General features: G+C 44.3%; 1 protein-coding gene across 1 annotated transcript in view; it reads right to left on the reverse strand.

Annotated features, from left to right (window-relative positions):
• Window positions 1-23,677, reverse strand: part of PSEN1 (presenilin 1) — an 89,583-nt gene that overhangs the window by 65,068 nt on the left and 838 nt on the right. Inside the window, exons 2-3 of the mRNA XM_058429384.1 lie at window positions 10,299-10,380; window positions 10,069-10,208 (exon numbers count right to left, since the gene is read on the reverse strand). Of these exons, the coding sequence (XP_058285367.1) occupies window positions 10,069-10,155 (87 nt within the window). The 5' untranslated portion in view covers window positions 10,156-10,208; window positions 10,299-10,380. The remainder of the gene's footprint in view (window positions 1-10,068; window positions 10,209-10,298; window positions 10,381-23,677) is intronic.

Genomic DNA, 23,677 nt, shown 5'->3' on the forward strand with positions numbered 1-23,677 from the left:
TTTTTAGTAGAGAAGGGGTTTCATGTTGGCCAGGTGGCCTCAAGTCATCGCCCACCTCGACCTCCCAAAGTGCTGGGATTACAGGCATGAGCCACCGTGCCCGGCCTGTATGATACTATTTATATAAAATAGTATCATAATAGTAAATGGCTGGGCGCGGTGACAAAACATGGTTGCCTGAGGATGGGGAGGAATCAGGGAGGAGAAGGAGAGATTACAACAAAACATGAAGAAACTTCTGGAGGTAATGGACATATTCATTAACTGTGGTGGTGGTTTCAAGAGTATATATATATATCAAAACTTATCACACTGTATACTTTAAATATGTACATTTTACATCAATTATACCACAATAAAGCTGTTGTTAAAAATGTATCTTTCTTGGGCTGGGCGTGGTGGCTCACGCCTGTAATCCCAGCACTTTGGGAGATCGAGGCAGGCGGATCATCTGAGGTCAGGAGTTTGAGAAGAGCCTGGCCAACATGGTGAAACCCCATCTGTACTAAAAAAAAAAAAAAAAAATTAGCCAGGTGTGGTGGCGCATGCCTGTAATCCCAGCTACTCAGGAGGCTGAGGCAGGAGAGTCGCTTGAACCCAGGTGGCAGAGGTTGCAGTGAGCCAAGATCATGCCACTGCACTCCAGCCTGGGCAACAAGAGTGAAACTCCATCACACACACACAAAAAAAGTATCTTTCTCAAGGGAGTGTGTAGGTGCTTTGAAAAGTGTCAAATGAGAGGAAAGTGGTACTAGAATACTGAGGGATTTCCAAAAGGAAAAATCTTGGTAGCTAAATACGAGAATGATGACTTAAGCATGGTATTACCTGTAAGGCTATTTTTAAAAAAAGGCCAGGCGCGGTGGCTCATGCCTGTAATCCCAGCACTTTGGGAGTCTGAGGCAGGCGGACCACAAGGTCAGGAGATCGAGATCATCCTGGCTAACATGGTGAAACCCCATCTCTACTAAAAATAAAAAAAATTAGCTGGGCGTGGTGGTGGGCGCCTGTAGTCCCAGCTACTCGGGAGGCTGAGGCAGGAGAATGGCGTGAACCTGGGAGGCGGAGCTTGCAGTGAGCCAAGATCGTGCTACTGCACTCCAGCCTGGGCGACAGACTGAGACTCCATCTCAAAAAACAAAACAAAACAAAACAAAACTTTTTATTATGGAAAAAATTTAAACAAATACTGTTCAGAAATGTACAATGAAGCCCATGTGCAATTTATTCAACTTCAATAATTATGAACTCATGCTAATCTTGTTTCATCTACTCCCCCGCTCACTTTGCCACTTCAGTATTATTTTGAGGCAAATCTTAGATATATCATTTCCTTCATAAATATTTTAGTATGTATTTCTAAAAGATAAGAACTTGAAGCCTTTTGCATTTGTGGCTTGATAGCTCATTTCTTTCAAAATATTCTTATTTTTATTTATATTATTTATTTTTTATTATTATTATTGAGACCGAGTCTGGCTGTGTTGCCCAGGCTGGAGTGCGGTGGCATGACCACTGCTCACTGCAACCTCCACTTCACAGGCTCAAGTCATCCTCCCACCTCAGCCTCCCAAGTACCTGGGACTATAGGCACATGCCACCACACCCAGTTAATTACTATTAGTATTATTTACTTTTTTTTTTTTTTCATAGAGATGGGGTTTCACCACATTGCCCAGGCTGGTCTCAAACTCCTGAGCTCAAGTGATCCACCCGCCTCAGCCTTCCATCCAAAGTGCTAGGATTACAAGTATGAGCCACCACGCCATAAAATATTTTTAAATGCAGACTTAGATCCACAGCAAAATTGAGCAGAAAGTACAGAGAGTTCCCACATACCCCCTCCAACAGCCTCTCTCTATCAACATCCTGCACCACTGTGGTAAACTGTTACAACAGATGAACCTACATTGACAGTCCACAGTTTATCTTGATTCACTTTTGGTGTTATACAGTCTATGGGTTTGTATAAACAGACAATGACAGGTTTCCATGATTACAATATCATACTGAATAGTTTCACTGCCCTAAAAAATCTATATGCTTCAGGAGGCCGAGACAGGAGAATCGCTTGAGCCCAGGAGTTCAAGACCAGCCTGGGCAACATAGCGAGACCCCAGCTCTACAAAAAAAGTGAAACAAACAGCAAAAAAAAGTAGCCAGGCATGGTGGCACACACCTGTACTCCCAGCTATTCACAAGGCTGAGATGGGAGAATCACTTGAGCACAGGACTTAGAGGCTGCAGTGAGCTATGATCACACCACTATACTCTAGCCTGGGTGACAGAAGGAGACCCTGTCTCAAAAAAAAATAATAATGATAATATATATTTGATTCTATGCTAGACATATAAATATACCTCATTCTTAAATATGGCAATTTTAATAAGAAATGTTAATATTTATTGAACAAGTATGTGCTAGGTAGTGTACTAATCATTCAGGTTATCTCATTTAATTTAAATAAAACTCTAAGTTAATTGCTATAAACTTCATTTAACAGATAAAGAAACTGAAGTTTAGTGAGGCCAGTTAATTTGCCAAAGATCATAGTGCTAAGAAGTTCCAGAATGGAGATTCAAAGTCCAACTGTTTAGTCAAGAGACCCTACTGTTAACCAGTACCTTTACACTACTAACTGGGTAAACCTTAAGCAATTAATGATAAAGATTGAGATTACTGCCATCTTTTCACGGTTATAAATAAAACTTCAATAAAAATTCTTGGCACTTCTCTGGTAATATTTTTATAGGATAAACTTCCAGAAGTGAAATGCTAGGTGAGATTAGATTAGGTTAGACTTAATTGCTAAATTATTTCCAAAAGGCATGTGTATCTGTAGATTCAATTAACAGCTTGCCTCCAAATAAATACTAACTTAACTCCAAAGAACACAGCATACAAGAAAGCCTATTTCACTACAACCTCAGCAGCAGTGTATCAATTTTAACTCACTAATAGGTAAGAAGTGAAGTTTTAATTTTTATCTCTATTAGTAAGGCTGATCAAGTAGGCTTTTCATATATTTATTGCCATTTCTATTTCTTACTTCATAAATATTGCTTGTAACCTTTGCTACTGAGTTAGCTGGTTTTTTTTTTTGGTTTTTTTTTTTTTTTTTTTGAGACGGAGTCTCGCTCTGCCACCCAGGCTGGAGTGCAGTGGCGCAGTCTCAGCTCACTGCAAGCTCCGCTCCGCCTCCCAGGTTCACGCCATTCTCCTGCCTCAGCCTCTCCGAGTAGCTGGGACTACAGGCGCCCGCCACCACGCCCAGCTAATTTTTTGTATTTTTAGTAGAGACGGGGTTTCACCGTAGTCTCGATCTCCTGGCCTCGTGATCCGCCCGCCTCGGCCTCCCAAAGTGCTGGGATTACAAGCGTGAGCCACCACGCCCCGGCCCTGAGTTAGTTGTTAATGTTCTTTTTAATTTCATAAGAATTCTACGTATATTGGGATATATCTGTCATATATTTCAAGCCTTTGTCCTAGTTTGTTTTGGACTTTGTTCATGGCAGTTTTTGCCACACATTTTTTTCTTTTTTTGAAGCAGGGTCTCACTTTGTTGCCCAGGTTGAAGTACAGTGACATGATTACAGCTCACTGCAGCCTCGACCTCCTAGTCTCAAGCAATCCTCCTGCCTCAGCTTCCCAAGTAGCTGGGACCACAGAAGCACACTACCTCACCCCACTAATTTTCACATTTTTCTTTTTTGTAGAGACAAGATCGTGCTATGTTACCCAAGCTAGTCTCAAACTCCTGGCCTCAAGGGATCCTCCTGCCTCAGCCTCCCAAAGTACTAGGAATACAGACATGAGCCACCACACCTAGCTCTACAATTAAGTTTATAATTGTGTGTAGCTGAATATGAACTTAGGTAATTTTATAAAGAAAACAGAAACTTATTTTTACAACACCCTAAATCCTAATGTTTTTCAATATATACATACATGTATACATAGTTATGTGTTTACAAATATTCTACCCTTTTCCCTTAATATTTCATGCATACCTATAAGCAGTTAACATGCCTACGTGGTTATAAAGTATTCAATTATGCGGATATATTTATAGTCTGAATATTTACTTAAAATACATTTTTTCAATAATTAATATTTGTAAGAAAAATGTATTGGCAGGCACAGTGGTTCATGCCTGTAATCCCAACACTTTGAGAGGCCTAGGTGGGCAGATCACTTGAGGTCAGGAGTTCGAGACCAGCCTGACCAACATGGTAAAACCCCATCTCTATCTAAAATACTAAAGTTAGTCAGGTGTGGCGGCACAACCCTGTTAATCCCAACTACTCGGTAGACTAAGGCAAGAGAATCGCTTGAACCTGGGAGGCGGAGGCTGCAGTGAGCCAAGATCACACAACTGAACTCCAGCCTGGGCGACAGACGGAGGCTCCGTTTCAAAAAAAAAAAAAAAAAGGAAAGGGAATGTATTAATCCTTTAAGACTTAATGGGCAAAAAAAAAAAAAAAAAAAAAAAAAAGAAAGACTTAATGAATATTGTTTGAATTTCTACAACGAGAAATGTGGGGCTCTAAGCCTGCTCTGTAGGACAGGACTAGAAGAGTGGCTTAACCAAAGAACTGGCAAGTTAAGTGGAAAACTTGAAAACATTTATTAATCACAGGGAACATGTTTCCAACAACACACATAATTCCATTCAGCATCTGACCAAGCTTTGTGATTCCCTGGAGTCAGAGGTTTAACCATTCCTCTAATGCCAAGAAAGGCTGTCATTTCCACAAACAGTTGACGTAACTGGTTAGAGATAATACTGAACATTTATGGGGCTGTTACGTTAGGCTTAAGCCTAAAGTTTCTTAACATATTATTAAGATTTGTGCCTAAGAGATTTTACTCATGCAAAAGCTAGCATGTTTCTCTGGAGGTCGTTGAGATTTTAAGTTATTTTTTGCCTTACTCCACTTTTAACACAACTGAGAAAACAAATTCATAACTATAATGACACAATAACACTGTCAAAGGCTAACTGGAGCTGCAGATTCTATTTAAATGTAGATCACCCATTCCATTCATTTTTTTTCTCCTCAAGGTCCTTTAAATAGCTTATAGGTTTGCTTTTTGTTTATTTTTATGTATTTATTTGAGACAGGGTCTCACTTTGTCACCTAGGCTGGAGTACAATGGTGTGATCTCGGCTAAATGCAGCTTTGACCTCCCAGGTGAACCTTGAAAGCAATCCTCCTGACTCAGCCTCCCAAGTAGCTGGGATTACAAGGGCGCACGATCACGCCTGGCTAATTTTTGTATTTTTAATAGAGACAGGGTTTCATCATGATGGCCAGGCTGGTCTGGAACTCTTGGCCTCAAGTAATCCGCCCACCTTGGCCTTCCAAAGTGCTGGGATTACAAGTGTGAGCCACCGTGCCCAGTGAACATTTCTTTTTTCAAATGGAGACTAAGAAACATAACCGAAGCGGCCGGGCACGGTGGCTCACGCTTGTAATCCTAGCACTTTGGGAGGCCGAGGCAGGCGGATCACAAGGTCAGGAGATCGAGACTACGGTGAAACCCCGTCTCTACTAAAAATACAAAAAAAAAAAAATTAGCCAGGCGTGGTGGTGGGTGCCTGTAGTCCCAGCTACTCGGAGAGGCTGAGGCAGGAGAATGGTGAGAACCCGGGAGGCGGAGCTTGCAGTGAGCCGAGATTGCGCCACTGCACTCCAGCCTGGGCGACAGAGCGAGACTCTGTCTCAAAAAAAAAAAGAAAAAAAAAAGAGAAAGAAACATAACCGAAGCTTTTATTGATGACAAGGGCATAATATAAACTCCAATTACCAATAAGAATGTAAGAATGCTCTCAAAGATCTCATGCTAACCAGCTTTTGTGGTTTTTTTTCTTTTTTTGAGACAGTCTCACTCTGTCACACTGCACTGGAGTGCAGTGGCACGATCTCAGCTCACTGCAACCTCTGAGTCCTGGGTTCAAGCAATTCTCATGCTTCAGTCTCCTGAGTAGCTGGGACTACAGGTGCATGCCACCACACCCATTGACTTTTTTTTTTTTTTTTTTCAAGTAGAAATGGGGTTTCACCATGTTGGCCAGGCTGGTCTCAAACTCCTGACCTCAAGTGATCCGCCTGCCTCGGCCTCCCAAAGTGCTGGGATTACATGTGTGAGCCACCATGCCCGGTCTTTTTTGGTTTCTTTTGTATCAGCTGTTCTAACTCCATGACTTTAGTCAGTCATCACAGAAAACCTTGAATGCTTGATCCCTTTCCACAGATATTCCTCGGGTAGCATACTATTCTTTTGTGACCTTTCCTCATATTAAAAAATATAAAAAATATTTGGGAGGCCGAGATGGGCAGATCATGAGGTCAGGAGATCGAGACCATCCTGGCTAACACGGTGAAACCCCGCCTCTACTAAAAATGTAAAAAATTAGCCAGGCGTGGTGGTGGGCACCTGTAGCCCCAGCTACTTGGGAGGCTGAGGCAGGAGAATGGCGTGAACCCGGGAGGCAGAGCTTGCAGTGAGCCGAGATCGTGCCACTGCACTCCAGCCTGGGCAACAGAGCGAGACTCTGTCTCAAAAAAAAAAAAGAAAAAAAAAATATATATATATATATAAATAAAATATTTTAGGTTGGGCACAGTAGCTCACACCTGTAATCCCAGCACTTTGGGAGGCCAAGACAGGTGGATCACTTGAGCTCAGGAGTTTGGGACCAGACTGCGCAACATGGTGAAACCTCGTTTCTGCCAAAAATACAAAAAATTAGCTGGGTGTGGTGGCATGAGCCTGTGGTCCCAGCTACTTGGGAGGCTGAGGTGGCAGGATCACTTGAGACCATCCTGGTCTCAAGGAGGTCGAGGTTGCAGTGAGTTGAGATTGCACCACAGCACTCCAGCTTGGGTGACAGAGTGAGATTACTTTTTCAAAATAGCTTTTTAAATTATTAAATAACTGTATTATAGAACATTTAGAAAATGAAAGGGGGAAATCACCAAGATCACCCATGCTTTTCTTCTCTTATTTTTCCGAGATAGATGTAACACAGCCGTGAACCACCATGCCTGGCCTGCAATATAGTCTTGATGCATAACCACTTTGGAAGAATTCTAGCAATCTCTAAAATAGTTCTAAGATCCATATATTCAATCACAGCAACTATCTTTGAGAAACTCGCACAAGTGCATACAGACTAATGAATTAGTATGTCACTGCAGCACTGTCAGTTATTGTGAAAAACTGGAATCTATCAAATGTTTGTAAACAGAATTATTTTTATATATTCACAAGAGAAAACGAATGCTAGAGCTACATGCATCTACATATACATGAATGCCCAAAATTCTACATAGGAATGTCTCTTTTGCAACATATACTAACATATATGTGGAAATTCTCTTCAACTTTCAGACACAAACTATATAATTTGTTTTTTTTTTTTTTTTTCTAGATGGAGTCTCGCTCTGTCGCCCAGGCTGGAGTGCAGTGGTGCAATCCTGGCTCACTGCAACCTCTACCTCCAGAGTTCAAGCAATTCTCTGCCTCAGTTTCTGGAGTAGCTGGGATTACAGGCCCCTGACATCACGCCTAGCTAAATTTTGTATTTTTTTTTAGTAGAGACAGGGTTTCACCATGTTGGCCAGGCTGGTCTTGAACTCCTGACCTTGTGATCCACCAGCCTCAGCCTCCCAAAGTGCTGGGATTACAGGCGTAAGCCACCATGCCCAGCCTAAAGTTTTAAAACATGCCAAGTGTATTATATGATTCATGTACATAAATATTATAGTAAGCCTAATACTCAATTTTATTAAACACGATAAATACCCAATTCAGGACAGTAACTATCCTGAGAAAAGAGGAAAAGGAATGGGGGAGGGGCACTTCAATTTTATCTGCAGTTTTTTGTCATATAACTAGTCTCTTTTCAAATTAAATGCAAAATCTTGTTTTGTTTAGTTAGGATTTCATTTAGTATAGGACAATAAGCAATAGAAGCAAAAAAAGCTTATAAAAAAACAGCAAATAAGATGTTAAGGTTTAATAAAGTTGGGTGATAGGTACATGGGTGCCTATTACATTACGTGCCATACTTTCTGTATGTGCTTGAAACATTTCACAACAAAAACTTGAGAAATAAATATTTGGGCTAAAAAAACAAACACAACTTCAGCTCTCTGACTATTCTGTCATCAAACTTCAAATCCCTTTACTATGAATGAGATTATGCACAGCAGCCCACAAAAGGAAAACTATTTTCCAGGCTATAGCAGCTCGTCACAGTATTTGCTTAGAGTTGAAGAAATGAAGCTAAAGGCAAGATTTAACCTTTGGAACAAGAAATGCTTTAGATGTTATCTTCTATTTGAACTATAACTATATAGAACTGTAATAGTACTCGAAGTTAAACAAGAAAGTCAACTAATTGAATAAGACTTGGTTAGTCAGATCCAAAATTATTTCAATTTGATTATACTCTGGTAGGTAACTGACTTGATCCTATTGCTTAGGACTGTCCCAATTTTAAAACTGAAAGTCCTGTGTTCTAGAACTTCTAGTTTTAGACAAACTGGGACAACTGGCCATCCTAGCTTCTGGGCACATCAAAACTTTCCAGCTCGGAAAGAATTTTCAAATTATCTAGTAAATTATCTAATTTTACTGATGGGAAAAGTGAAGAATCCTAAATCTTCTGAGTGTAAAAGGAAGTTCCAGGCCATTCAGTGCTCTAGTTTCAACTGCTGAATTCACGGACTAATCCTCTACAGATCTTGCTAGAGTGGCCTTCCAGCCTTTTGTGACTGTTTGTAGTGAAAAGTACACACAAGCCTACAAGGCAGCCCAGATGTACCATAACTGTGGGAAAATTAAAAAAAAAAAAAATACAGAACCTCTCTATGTTGCCCATGCTGGACTCAAACTCTTAGACAAGCAATCCTCGTACCTCAGCTTCCTGAGTTCCTGAGTAGCTGGGACTACAGGCATGCGCCACCATGCCAGGTTATGAGAAAGTTCTTTTTAGTGATCCAGACCTTATTGCCTGTTAACTTCCACCACTGTTCCTAGCTCTGCTTTCTGGTCCTAACAGAGGAAAATCTGACCCCACACCTAGTGCAACTGGATAGCTTATAGTTGGCCTTGTGTTTTCCTCTATTCTGGTTCCACCTCTAAAAATCCTATAGATACTCCAACTGTCTCACAGGACATCCATGCTCTCTCTCTTTTCTTTTCTTTCTCTATTTATTTATTATTTATTTATTTATTTTTGAGATGGAGTTTCGCTCATCGCCCAGGCTCGAGTGCAATGGCGCAATCTCAGTTCACTGTAACCTCCACCTCCCGGGTTCCAGCGATTCTCCTGGCTCAGCCTCCCAAGTAGATGGGATTACAGGCAACGGCCACTAAGCCTGGCTAATTTTTGTATTGTTAGTAGAGATGGGGTTTCTCCATGTTGGCCAAGCTGGTATTGAACTCCTAACCTCAGGTGATCCACCCGCCTCCGCCTCCCAAAGTGCTGGGATTACAGGCATGAGCCACCATACCTGGCCTCTGCTCTCACTTTGTGATGATTAGCTAGTAGAGTTGCAGTCAAATTTCATGTCTGTGTATGTAGCTGGTGAGGAGTCTCTTTGTCCAACAGCACAGGTTACATTCTTTTCCTGAATTCCTCCTTTGAACTCTTAGAACTTCTACACTTATCCTTGCACTGTACAATCATAATGAATATTTACTGAGCACTAACAGGAACTGTTAGGTACTGAATACAGTAAATAAAATGGACTCAGCCATAGAAGAATCAGGGCAAAATAGGTAAAATAATAAACAACATGAACTATGAGGTGCTGCACACCTTGGGAACCTTCAACTGAGGTGGTGATACGTGAGTTAGGTAGGAACTGTATCAACACCTATGTGTTAAACAGCCCTGTGTCCCCCAGCAATCAGCTGAAGTTCAACAAATATATTATAAATTTGGTAAAGCAGAGAAAGCCTGCTCAGCCCCCTCAGCATTTCTTAGAGGTGAGGGGAGATGATAAGTGAATCCAGTCTGGCAAAGGCAGTTTCAGACACTGACACTGTACCTGGCTACGTACAGTATTGCTCAGGTGGTTGTCCTCCGACATCTGTGCATTCTGGAAGTAGGACAACGGTGCAGGTAACTCTGTCATTGGAGCAACTGTATAGAAATACTGTTTCACAGAAAACAAAGCCTCTTGAGGTTCTGAAAAGGGAAAGAAAAACAGAACTTTGTGCACTACAATTATACTGTTATAAAAAACACTTTCATAGATTACATTAAGCAGAAACAAACCTTTCTTTCATGTGTTCTCCTCCAGGCGAAGCTGTCTAAGGACCTCAAAGGCTGTTGTCCCTTGCAGGCTCCCAGATTAGGTCTGAAATAGGATTTCACCAGGTCATCCATTGTTAGTTAAATCCTAGTAAATTCATTTAAACCAATCAAATACTTTAAAGACCAATTTGTAAACCAGGAATGTATTAATTTGTCACGACCTTCAACTAACTGACAAATTTACTATAAGCTCAAGGTAGACCTCTTTAGCAATAAGTAGAACCGCCTGAGACACCAAACATTTTCAACCACAAAGATACTTAATGACTTCTGATTTCCGCAAAGGGAGCTGAGTAATCTTAAGCAATGTTCTGAACATTCCTTTTTCTATGCTGACCAAATTCAACCTAATCTTTATATTTTCATAAAATCATTTGTCTAGCACTTTTAATTTTGCAAAATTCTATAATCTCATCTTATCCTTATCACAATGCCCAAGGCAGGATGAACAGATAACATGCTTATTTTACAAAAGGAGAAGGGCTTAATCCAGAGAAGTTCAGTGACTTGCTTAAGATGACACAACAGGGTAGAGCTGGCAAGAAATTGCAGACTCAGCCGGGAGCGGTGGCTCATGCCTGTAATCTCAGCACTTTGGGAGGCCAAGGCGGGCAGATCATGAGATCAGGAGTTCGAAACCAGCCTGACCAACATGGTGAAACCCCGTCTCTACTAAAAATACAAAAATTAGCCAGGTGTGGTGGTGCGCACCTGTAATCCCAGCTACTCAGGAGGCTGAGGCAGGAGAATCGCTTGAACCCAGGAGGTGGAGGTTGCAGTGAGCCGAGATGGTGCCACTGCACTCCAGCCTGAGCTACAGAGCGAGGCGAGACTCCGTCTCAAAAAAAAAAAAAAAAAAAAAAAAAAAAGAATGGCTGACTCCTGACTCCCAGCCTCAGGCCTCTCCTTTGATCTTGGCGCAATCTTATTTACAGGGAGCAATCTTATTTACAGGGACGACTGTGTCTCTCAGAGCTCACCCTCCTGGGGGGGCCACATTCCCATTTGCCTATCTACCTTAATTTCCATCAGCCAATTCTTTATGATTTCAACTTTTCCTTTTCACAGAAGGTTTTCAGAAATATAAAAGGCAAAAATCCATGTACATACCTAACACTAATTAATACATTACCATGTACACATTTACATAAAAAAATTTTCTCCATGTCCTATTTCATTTTCACTTTTAACATCAGGATACTCTTTCCTCTAAATATTCCATTTTTTTCTTCTAATGATTTTTCATCAAAATGCATAAAGTAATTTTTCCTCTAGCAAAGGTATCAAGTTCAAAATAACCCTTAACTACTTATATTTGTATCATTCAAATCATGACACATTTTTAACCAAGGTGACGTTCCACTTTAGCATACATGCTTTTATATACCATGTATATCTTTCTCCTCCCCTCACCTTCAGCCCATTGTCAGCTAGCATGAGATCAGCGAAATGCAAATTCATATTAATTGAAAACATAGTGCAAATGTGCTTAAAAAATAAAGAGCTTAAGGCCAGGAGTTGCACATCAGTCTCCAGCCTGGGCAACATAGCAAGACACTATCTCTACAAAAAAACGAATTAGGTGGGTGCAGGTGGGATGCATCTGTAGTCCCAACTGCTCAGGAGGCTGAGGTGGGGGGATTGCTTGAGTCCAGGAATTAGAGGCTGCAGTGAGCCAAGATCTCGTCACTGTACTCAGCCTGGGCAACAGAGTGAGACTCTGTTTTTTAAAAAAAGATTTTTTAAAACCAGATTTTTGTGGTAATTTAATCTATACTTAAAGAGTTATCGATACCTTTGTTCCTGTCTTTATTTTGAGACACAGTCTTGCTCTGTCACCCAGGCTGCAATGTAGTGGCACGATCTCGCTCACTGGAACCTCTACCTCCTTGGTTTAAGCAATTCTCGTGTCTCAGCCCCCCGAATAGCTGGGATTACAGGTGTGCACCACCATGTCTAACTAAGTTTTGTATTTTTAGTAGAGACTGGGTTTCACCATGTTGGCCAGGCTGGTCTCAAACTCCTGACCACAAGTGACCCACCCACCTCAGCCTCCCAAAGTGCTAGAATTACAGGTGTGAGCCACCACGACCAGCCCTGTTCCTGTCTTTTAATATGGTCAAAATTAGGATTTCACAATACAGACGGTCCCCGATGACAGTTCACTTTAGAACTGTTCAGCTTTAGTATGACGCAAAAACAATATGTATTCAGTACAAACTGTACTTTTTGAGTATCCACACAAGTTCACTTTCAGTGAAGTAGTCAATAAATTGAATGAGGCCAGGCTCGGTGGCTCATGCCTGTAATCCCAGCACTGTGGGAGGCTGAGATGGGCATATTACTTGAGGCCAGGAGTTCGTGACTAGCCTGGCCAACATGGTGAAACCCTGTTTCTACTAAAAATACAAAAAAAAATTGGCTAGGTGTGGGTGGTGGGTGCCTGTGGTTCCAGCTACTCAGGAGGCTGAGGTGGAAGGTTCACTGGAGCCAAGTGACTGCATCACTACACTCCAGCCTGAGTGACAGAGTGAGACCCTGTCTCAAAAAAACAAATAATAAAATAATAAAAGTACACTCCATTATGGAAAAACCCATAGAACTCTCATATAATTCCTCAGAAACAAAACAAGTAAACAAGACAGTCTTAGCCAAATGAAACAAGGCAAAGAAAGGGTAATGCAAGCAAAAATAAAAGGTAAGTAGGCTGGACGCGGTGGCTCACACCTGTAATCCCAGCACTATGGGAGGCCGAGGCAGACAGATCACTTGAGGCCAGGAGTCCGAGACCAGCCTGGCCAACATGGTGAAACCCTGTCTGTACTAAATATACAAAAATTAGCTGGGCGTGGTGGCTCGTGCCTGTAATCCCAGCTACTAAGGAGGCTGAGGCAGGAGAATCGCTTCAACCTGGGAGGTGGAGGTTGCAGTGAACCAAGATTGCGCCACTGTACTGCAGCCTGGGTGACAGAGCAAGACTCCATCTCAACAAATAAAATAAAATAAATAAATGGTATATAAATAAACTATATTACGCTTATAGGTTAAATACGAGCAGAAGTGATTGCCATGCACTAAACAAGATTAATATGATCTTATAGAATAAATTTAGTAGAGATACTATTAAATAATAAGAATGATTGCTTCCTTCCTTCCTTCCTTTCTCTCTTTCTTTTCCCTCTGTGGCCCAGGCTGCATGTCATCTACTCGGCTCGCTGCTGCCCCGCACCACGGACTGCCTGGGACTGCCGGCGCTCGCCAGCCTGCTTTTTCTCCTTTGGCTGCAGGCGCGGTTTCGCCATGTTGGCCACGCTGCTCTCCAGCTCCTGACCCCGAGTGCTCTGCCCGCCTCGGCCTCCCGAGGCGCTGAGACTGCAGATGGAGTCTCGCTCACTCGGTGCTCGGTGTGGCCCGGGCTGGAGTGCGGTGGCGTGGTCTTGGCTCGCGGCAGCCTCCGACTCCCAGCCGCCTGCCTTGGCCTCCCAGGGTGCTGGGATTGCAGCCCCTGCCCGGCCGCCGCCCCGTCTGGGAAGTGAGGAGCACCTCTGCCCAGCCACCCATCGTCTGGGAGGTGAGGAGCGCCTCTGCCCAGCCTCCCCGTCTGGGAAGTGAGGAGCGCCTCTGCCCGGCCACCCATTGTCTGGGAGGTGAGGAGCGCCTCTGCCCGGCCGCCCATCGTCTGGGAGGTGAGGAGCGCCTCTGCCCGGCCACCCATTGTCTGGGAGGTGAGGAGCGCCTCTGCCCGGCCGCCCATCGTCTGGGAGGTGAGGAGCGCCTCTGCCCGGCCACCCATTGTCTGGGAGGTGAGGAGCGCCTCTGCCCGGCCGCCCATCGTCTGGGAGGTGAGGAGCGCCCCTGCCCGGCCACCCATCCCTGGAAGTGAGGGGCCTCTGCCCGGCCACCTCGTCTGGAAGTGGAGGCCTCTGCCCGGCCACCCATCGTCTGGAAGTGAGGGCCTCTGCCCGCCCCCCCCTGGAAAGTGAGATGCCGCCCCGGAGCCTCTGCCCGGCCCCCCGTCTGGAAGTGAGGGCCCCTGCCGGCCGCCCATCGTCGGAAAGTGAGGCCTCTGCCCGGCCGCCTTGTCTGGAAAGTGAGGGCCTCTGCCCGGCCCCCGTCTGGAAGTGAGGGCCCCTGCCGGCCGCCCCGTCTGGAAGTGAGGCCTCTGCCCGGCCGCCCCCCTCTGCCCGGCCACCCATCGTCTGGGAAGTAAGGAGCGCCTCTGCCCGGCCGCCCATCGTCTGGGAAGTGAGGAGCGCCTCTGCCCGGCCGCCCCGTCTGGGAAGAAGTGAAGAGCGTCTCTGCCCGGCCGCCCCGTCCGGGAAGAAATGAGCAACGCGTCTACCCGGTTGCCCCGTCTGGGAAGTGAGGAGCGCCTCTGCCCGGCCGCCCCGTCTGGGAAGAAATGAGGAGCACCTCTGCCCGGCCGCCCCGTCTGGGAAGAAGTGAGGAGCACCTCTGCCCGGCCGCCCCATCTGGGAAGAAGTGAGGAGCGTCTCTGCCTGGCCGCCCGGTCTGGGAAGTGACGAGCGCCTCTGCCCGGCCGCCCCGTCTGGGATGTGGGGAGCGCCTCTGCCCGACCGCCCCGTCTGGGAGGTCTACCACGGAGGCCAGAAGCAATGTGGGGGCTGGACGTGGTGGCTCACGCCTGTGGTCCCGCCACTCTGGGGGGGCGGGGCGGGTTGATCACTTCAGGCTAGGAGTTCGAGACCAGTCTGGCCAACATGGCGAAACATATGAAAAATACAACAGACAAACCAACCAACCAACTCAGTGACAACAAAACAGGTCTACCCTGGAGTCATACTCTAATTTTTTCTATTTTCCTCCCTTTCTGATCCTTTATCCCACTTCCTTTTTCTTCCTCTTCCTTCTCCTTCTTCGTCAAATAGAGGATTGAGTTATTATCACTGATCCATATAAAGTCCCTCTCTCATTTATTTTAATTCCCACTCCCCATTTCTATTCCCCGTCTTCCCACGTGCAACCTTCCTAATATGTTTGATACGCATCTTTTTGTTTGTATGTATTTTTAGAAAATGTTTATTGTTTTTGTGTGCAAAAAAAATTTAAAAAAAAATGATTATTCACTAAACAAGAAAGACATGCCGGGCGCGGTGGCTCACGCTTGTAATCCCAACACTTTGGGAGGCCAAGGCGGGCGGATCACGAGGTCAGGAGATCGAGACCACAGTGAAACTCCATCTCTACTAAAAATACAAAAAATTAGCCGGGCGTGGTGGCAGGCACCTGTAGTCCCAGCTACTCGAAGAGGCTGAGGCAGGAGAATGGCGTGAACCTGGGAGGCGGAGCTTGCAGTGAGCCGAGATTGCGCCACTGCACTCCAGCCTGGGCGACAGGCGAGACTCCGTCTCAAAAAATGAAAATAAAAAATAAATAAATAAATAAAACAAGAAAGACACTATCTACTTATATGTAAAACTTAGAGACAGACATTATTAAACTAAGGCTTAACAAACTAATTTATTATATTCACTTTATCCTTTTACAGACGAAAACAATGTGGCACACAGAAGTTAACTTGCTTAAGGCCACATCTGGCAAGCAAGGAGTCGGAATTCACAGAGTACACTACATTGCCTCTTTATAAAACTCCATACCTGCCCCGTAGGAGTTTACGGCAATGAGGATTACAGTATTTTGAAGCGATTTTGATTACTAGTAAATCTATTACTTAGAAGTAATGAGATCTTAAACTTCAAAAACTGCTCTAAGTATAAATTCAAAACTGAAGCACCAAAAGCATTTTCAATAATCTCAATATCCTAGTATTTAAGTTTTTTTAAAAAAGGATAAGCTGGCCAGGTGCAGTGGCTCACGCCTGTAATCCCAGCACTTTGAGAGGCCAAGGTGGGCAGATCACAAGGTCAGGAGTTCCAGACCAGCCTGGCCAATATGGTGAAACCCGATCTCTACTAAAAAATACAAAAATTAGCCGGGCATGGTGACACGCACTTGTAGTCCCAGCTACTCGGGAGGCTGAGGCAGGAGAATCACTTGAACCCTGGAGGCAGAGGTTGCAGTGAGCCAAGATTACACCACTGCATTCCTGCCTGGGCGACAGAGTGAGACTTCATCTCAAAAAAAAAAAAAAAAAAAAAAAAAGGATAAGCTATCATGCAAATCTTTTTTTTTTTTTTTTTTAAGAGACAAGGTCTCACTCTGTCACCCAGGCTGGAGTACAGTGGCAATCATAGCTCACTGCAGCCTTCAACTCCTGGCCTCAGTCAATCCTCCCACCTCAGCTTCCCAAGCAGGTAGGACTACATGGCTGGCTAGTTTTTTATTTAAAGAAAGGGTCTTGCTGTACCGCCCAGGCTGGTCTTGCCTGGCCTCAAGCAACCCTACCACCTCAGTCTCCCAACTAGTCAGGATTACAGGCCTGAGCCACTGCAGCCACTGGTCATTTTAAAAGAAGTAGTTTCCTTTTTTTTTTTTTGCCTCAAAAAGTGACATTTATTCAAAGAAAAAAAATGATAAGATGTCCATCCCTTGGCTCCCTTCCCTCCCCCTCCTGCTGCTCCTCAGCCCCCAGAGATTGAGCCCTGGCTGCTGGGGCTGGGTGGCAGGACAGCCCCTCAGATGAGGTCAGCAACATTGAGGGGCATTTCCTCAATGGAGGTGTTGTAGAAGGTCTCAATGTCTCGAAGAGACCTCTTGTCTTCTTCTGTCACCACGTTAATAGCCACACCTTTACGGCCAAACCGTCCACCTCGACCGATTCTGTGGATATAGTTTTCCCTGTTGGTGGGAAGGTCATAGTTGATGACTAAAGAAACCTGCTGCACATCAATGCCTCTGGCCTACGTCAAGAAAGACAACCTTCAGCATGTGCACGGAGGACACTATCCGGGAGGGAAGACACTTAGGCATCACCCTATGCTAATAGGATCTGTTCAGTTATTACAAGAAACCATACAAGCTGGTACAAACTGGTCATACTGGAGCTTTCTCAGACAAATCCCGTAAAAATCATCAATAATACAGCAGTCACTTTAGCATTTTCCACTACTATCTTCAAAGTTCTTTTCACATCTATTCTTCCATTTGAGTCTTAAAGAAACCTCATGAGGAAAGGAATCTGTACTGACATGTAAAAAAAAACGCAGAAAAGGTGAAAGATTTTGCCTGCACAGAGTTACGGAGCTAGTGTAAACAATGCCAGTTCCAGAACCCAAGTCTTCTGATGCCCAGCCCAAGTCTTTTCCAGTTCACCCAGAGAAATCTTGTGCCTCCCTTGATGCTTCCAAAGATCACAATGCTACAAGCTGAGCCTCCCTGGGAGAGCTGCTCTTTACAGGGCGCTCGGTAGGAAGCAGAGGCAGGCAACAGGGCTAGGTCTTCAGTCAGGCCTGGTGAACAAACAAGCGCTACTGGTACAAAGAAAGGGGCAGGCAAAGCTAGATTTGATTTTGGTCCAGGAACAGCTGAAAACAATTGAGGACTGCATGGCGGTCAATGACCCCACTGTTCAGGCGGCATGGCAAAAGACACTAGGAGACTTTTTAACATTCTTAGCCGTGAACATTCTTAGCCCTGTGAACAACAAAACCAGCAACAAACGGTTACTCGGATCTGAGGATCTTTCATGGGACCTGAATTGAGGAGTAGGTGGGAGTAGGGACAGAATCTACTTTGGTGTTTTTGCTCTCTGGTCACCTGCTGCAAACTGACAGAGCACACTTGAATTCACTGACATCCATTTTCTTAATCTCAAGACACTTGCTCAATCAGACAAAAGGAAAAAGAAATCATTCTCTGATGGGAAACTAGAATTTATCTATTATATACAAAGAGATTTAAAAAGCCCCAGGAGAACTACAAATAATCTCAAAGCTCAGATGTGCTGAACAGAAGTCTAACCAGAAAACCTTCTACCCATCAGCACTTCAGAAATTATCACAGGAGCAATGTTTAGAATCTCAAAATAAGTTTATTAAAAATGTAATTCAAGAAAGTACCAACAGAAAACTGTTAATACATCCCAATGTAACAACAAAACCTCAGACTCCTACAGAACATGGTTACTTATTGATACCATTTTCTTTTTTCACTCTCAGACATAAATATAAACAAAATTTGTACTGTGGAAAAACATCTTCAGAAGACTTTTAACCATGATCTCTAGCACAAAGGGCTTGTGGCTTGTTTTAATGTCTCTAAGCTACTTGACTAGTTTCTCTTTCACTGAGAAAACTGCTACAAGTATTTTCTGCTGCATCTGCATTGCAATGCTAAGTTTTCAAGTGCCAATGAGCTTATGATTTATTCTTTATTTTACAAAAGTATTTAATCAGCCTTAGTGTTACTTTGAAAGCTTCTCCCAGGACAGGCGGCCAAACTTCTGATGTTATGAACGGGCTGAAAAGCCTCTACTTGAGTTTTTAAAGGTTCACATCCAATAGTAAATGTAACTGAACTCTAAATTCCAACCTATAATTGAAATTATTATTATTATTGAGATGTAGTTTCGCTCTTGTCACCCAGGCTGGAATGCAATGCCGCGATCATAGCTCACTGCAACCTCCACCTCCTGGGTTCAAGCAATTCTCCTGCCTCAGCCTCCTGAGTAGCTAGGTTTACAGACGCCCACCACCATGCCCAGTTAATTTTTGTATTTTTACTAGAGATGGGGGTTTCAGCATGTTGGCCAGGCTGGTCTCAAACTCCTGACCTCAGGTGATCCACCACCTTAGCTGGGATTACAGGCGTGAGCCACTGTGCTCAGCCTATAATTGAAATTAATAAAAAAAGTTTTTAAACTAATTTAAAAATTTTAGGAATACATCCTCAAAAGACTCCTCTGGTTTTTAGGAGACTAGGAGCAAATCATTTCTCCAGTCCTATAAAAGGCTTTGTGAAAGCAGTAGACGCTAAAAAGAGCAAGGGTAGTGATACATCCCATTTGGTGATTTTTTTTTTCTCCTTCCATCCCACTCCACCTCTGTTAACCATCTGTGGTAGATTAGATTATTATTCAGCCAATATTCACTCCCTCCCCCAGCCTGGCCAAGGGAGGAATACACCTCTCTCCAGTGATGTTACAGGCTTGGCTCTGTAGTTTGCTTGGCTGCATGGTGGTTGCAGTCTACTACCCACTCCAAAGTCTTTGGGCATGATCGTATGACTTGCTTTGGTCAATGCAATCTTAGCACATGTGGCATAAGCAGACATTTGAACTATGCTTGTGCAGTTGGCCTTGACTTCTTGTACTTCTGCTGGTGCCTTGAGAAAAGCTTATCATGGATAGCCACTGCCCCTTCAGCCTGGGCCCCAAAATAAGGCATACAAATAAGAACTGCCCCCACTGATCCACAGACCTACCTACAAGGAAGCAGAGCCCTGAGTGAGAATACATGCTCTGAACTGCTGAGTTTGGGGGAGGTCTGTAATGTAGAGTTACTATAGCAACTTGTTTTTAAATAATGGTTATGTTGGCTCAGAAAATGCAATAAAAACGAACAAAGACTTAGAATTGCAAGTCCAGAATCCCTTATCTGTAACTTTTAGGACTAAATGTGTTTAGAATTCAGATTTTTTTGGATTTTGTAAAGGTACTATGCAAATGCCAGAAGTTATATAATGCCCCTACAGGGTCTTAGAAACAGAAAAGCAAACAAATTATTAAGCTATAGTGAAACAAATGAATAGTTTTAAATCACATTAAAAAAATAAAGACTATAGGTCAAATTTTGCTGTCAAATTAGTTATGAAAAACCTTGGCCAGGTGCGGCGGCTCGCGCCTGTAATCCCAGCACTTTGGGAGGCTGAGGCAGGTGGATCACGAGGTCAGGAGTTCGAAACCAGCCTGGCCAATATGGTGATACCCCGTCTCTACTAAAAATACAAAAATTAGCCCAGTGTGGTGGCACACGCCTGTAGTCCCAGCTACTCGGGAGGCTGAGGCAGAAGAATCACTTGAACCTGGGAGGCGGAGGTTGCAGTGAGCTGAGATTGTGCCACTGCACTCCAGCCTGGGCGACAGAGGGAGACTCGTCTCAAAAAAAAAAAAAAGAAAGAAAGAAAAGAAAAGAAAAAAAAAGAAAAACCTGCCGGGCAGCCTGTAATCCCAGCACTTTGGGAGGCCGAGGCGGGCGGATCACGAGGTCAGGAGACGGAGACCATCCTGGCTAACATGGTGAAACCCCGTCTCTACTAAAAATACAAAAAATTAGCTGGGTGTGGTGGCGGGCACCTGTAGTCCCAGCTACTCGGGAGGCTGAGGCAGGAGAATAGTGTGAACCCAGGAGGTGGAGCTTGCAGTGAGCCAAGATCGTGCCACTGCACTCCAGCCTGGGCGACAGAGCGAGACTCCGTCTCAAGAAATAAAAAAAAAATTAAAAAAAGTAAATAAATAAACTAAATTCTAAAAAAAAAAAAAAAGAAAAGAAAAACCTTTTAGTTTTCGGATTTCAGAACTCTGGATATGAGACTATGGTCCTATATACCTTTGTATAATTATAAAGAATCTTTCTCAATAAGTTAATTTCAATAACTCTATAAGGGAGATGATTATTCAAAATCATTATCTAAAATTCTCTGCGGAAATGGACAGAATACAACTAATTTTTAATGAAAAATGATTATTTACATCTAATTAATTTGTAAATCATTTGTTATATTTAGCATTGCCTGCAGTCTTTCTTTTGCTTTGATCAACTTAAACAAGAAACCGTACAAGGCGTTGTGAAAAGCCAACACTAATACCTTTTTCCTCACTCTGTCACCCAAGCAGGAGTATTAATACCCTTCAATCAACAAACACTTCCTGGGTTTCTTCTATATAACCACACACTGTGATGAGGGTTGGGAATTCTAATTAATCAGGTATTACTTCTGTTTACTTACGGAGCTTACTATCTAGAGGGCAAAACAAGTAAATTTTTATACCGGTTAGATATTGAAATAAAAATATGTTAGGTATATTGTGTTAAAATAAATTATTCACATTGGTTTCATGTGTTTCTTTTTACCCCCCCTTTTTTTTTTCTGATGGAGTCTCGCTCTGTAGCCCAGTCTGGAGTGCAGTGGCATGATCTCGGTTCACTGCAACCTCCATCTTCTGGGTTCAAGCGATTCTCCTGCCTCACCTCCCGAGTAGCTGGGATAACAGGTACACGCCAACACACCCGGCTAATTTTTTGTATTTTTAGTAGACACAGGGTCTCACTATGTTGGCGAGGCCAGTCTCGAACTCCTGACCTCAGGTGATCTACCTGCCTCGGCCTCCCAAAGTGCTGGCAGATTACAGGTGGGAGCCACTGTGCCCAGTCTTTTTTTTAAAAAAAGAAAAAAAAACAACGGAGTCTCGCTCTGTCGCCCAAGCTGGAGTGCAGTGGCGTGATCTCGGCTCACTGCAAGCTCCGCCTCCTGGGTTCACGCCATTGTCCTGCCTCAGCCTCCCCAGTAGCTGGGACTACACGCGCCCAGCACCATGTCTGGCTAATTTTTTGTACTTTTAGTAGAGACGGGGTTTCACTGTGTTAGCCAGGATGGTCTCCATCTCCTGACCTGGTTATCCAACCGCCTGGGCCTCCCAAAGTGCTGGGATTACAGGCGTGAGCCGGCGCGCCCGGCCACCCAGCCTCTTTTTACTTTTTTTTTTTTTTTTTTTGAGACGGAGTCTCGCTCTGTCGCCCAGGCTGGAGTGCAGTGGCGAGATCTCGGCTCATTGCAAGCTCCGCCTCCCAGGATCACGCCATTCTCCTGCCTCAGCCTCCTGAGTAGCTGGAACTACAGGCGCCCGCCATCGCGCCCGGCTAATTTTTTTTTTTTTGTATGTTTTAGTAGAGACGGGGTTTCACCATGTTAGCCAGGATGGTCTCGATCTCCTGACCTCATGATCCGCCCACCGCGGCCTCCCAAAGTTCTGGGATTACAGGGGTAAGCCACTGTGCTCGGCCTCTTTTTACCTTTAAAAATGTGTTTATGGCTAGGCATAGTGGCTTGTGCCTGTATCCCACCACTCTGGGAGGCCAAGGCAGGAAGATCACTTGACTCCAGGAGTTCAAGACCAGCCTGGGCAACATAGTGAGGCTCCCATCTCTAAAAAAGTAAATAGCTGGCCGGGCACGGTGGCTCACGCCTGTAATCCCAGCACTCTGGGAGGCCGAGGCGGGCAGATCACGAGGTCGGGAGATCCAGACCATACTGGCTAACACTGTGAAACCCCGTCTCTACTAAAAATACAAAAAAATTAGCCGGGGGTGGTGGCGGACGCCTGTAGTCCCAGCTGCTGGGGAGGCTGAGGCAGGAAAATGGCGTGAACCCGGGAGGCGGAGCTTGCAGTGAGCCGAGATCGCGCCACTGCACTCTAGCCTAGGCGACAGAGCGAGACTCCGTCTCAAAAAATAAATAAATAAATAAATAAATAAATAAATAAATAAATAAATAATAGTATGTTTATTAGAAAATTTAAAATAGGGATAATCACCTTGTGGTTTTCCCAGTCTGCATGCTAATAAATTTGTATGCCTTTTCTCCAAAAGAAAAACAAAAAAGATTTTGTTTTGTTTTTTTTTTGAGACAGTCTCACTCTTTTGCCCAGGCTGCAGTGCAGTGGCATAATCTTGGCTCACTGCAACCTCCTCCTCCCGGGTTCAAGTGATTCTCCTGCCTCAGCCTCGCTTGGGAGCAGCTGGGACTAAAGGCGCGCACCACCACGCCCAGCTAATTTTTTGTAGAGACTGGGTTTCGCCGTGTTGTCCACGCTAGTCTCGAACTCCTGAGCTCAAGGATCCGCCCCGCGGCCTCCCAAAGTGCTGGGATTACAAGCGTGAGCCATCGCGTCGGGCCTCACGTTATATTTCTATTGGCTAGTGCTGCTCTAAATCTTCTGTTCCTTTTGCTACACCAGGCCTAACACTCAAAATCCCCGCCAACCTTTTCCTTCCTGAAGCCTCCCTCCCTTCCTCAGCTCCGGCGACCCTGCACTGTGATGGTTCTCTAACCACACTCATTCTCCTCAGCTGGCTCCTTGCTCTTCTTCCACCCCCCACCCCGTTACAAGTGTTCCTAAGTGTTTGCCTTGGCCTCCTCTTCCCCTTCCTTAGCTTAGACTTCTCCACTGCTCCAACATCAACTGGAAATCTATGGAATTGACTCCTGTTTTCAGCTCCAGTTCTGTCCACAGGACATTTTCACCTGCTGGCACTTCCAAAGTGATACTTCCAAACCACTTCCTCGCCCTCCTCTCTAAACCAGTTCTTTCTTCCTAACTTCCTTATTTCTGAGAATGTCTCTGCCATGTTCTAAACTGAAAACCTCCTAGTCAACTTCACACTTTATTCCCTGATCCTCAATTGGTTCCCATGTCCCGTTCG

Source organism: Hylobates moloch, unplaced genomic scaffold (assembly GCF_009828535.3).
Source record: "Hylobates moloch isolate HMO894 unplaced genomic scaffold, HMol_V3 SCAFFOLD_16, whole genome shotgun sequence".
NCBI lineage: Eukaryota > Metazoa > Chordata > Mammalia > Primates > Hylobatidae > Hylobates > Hylobates moloch.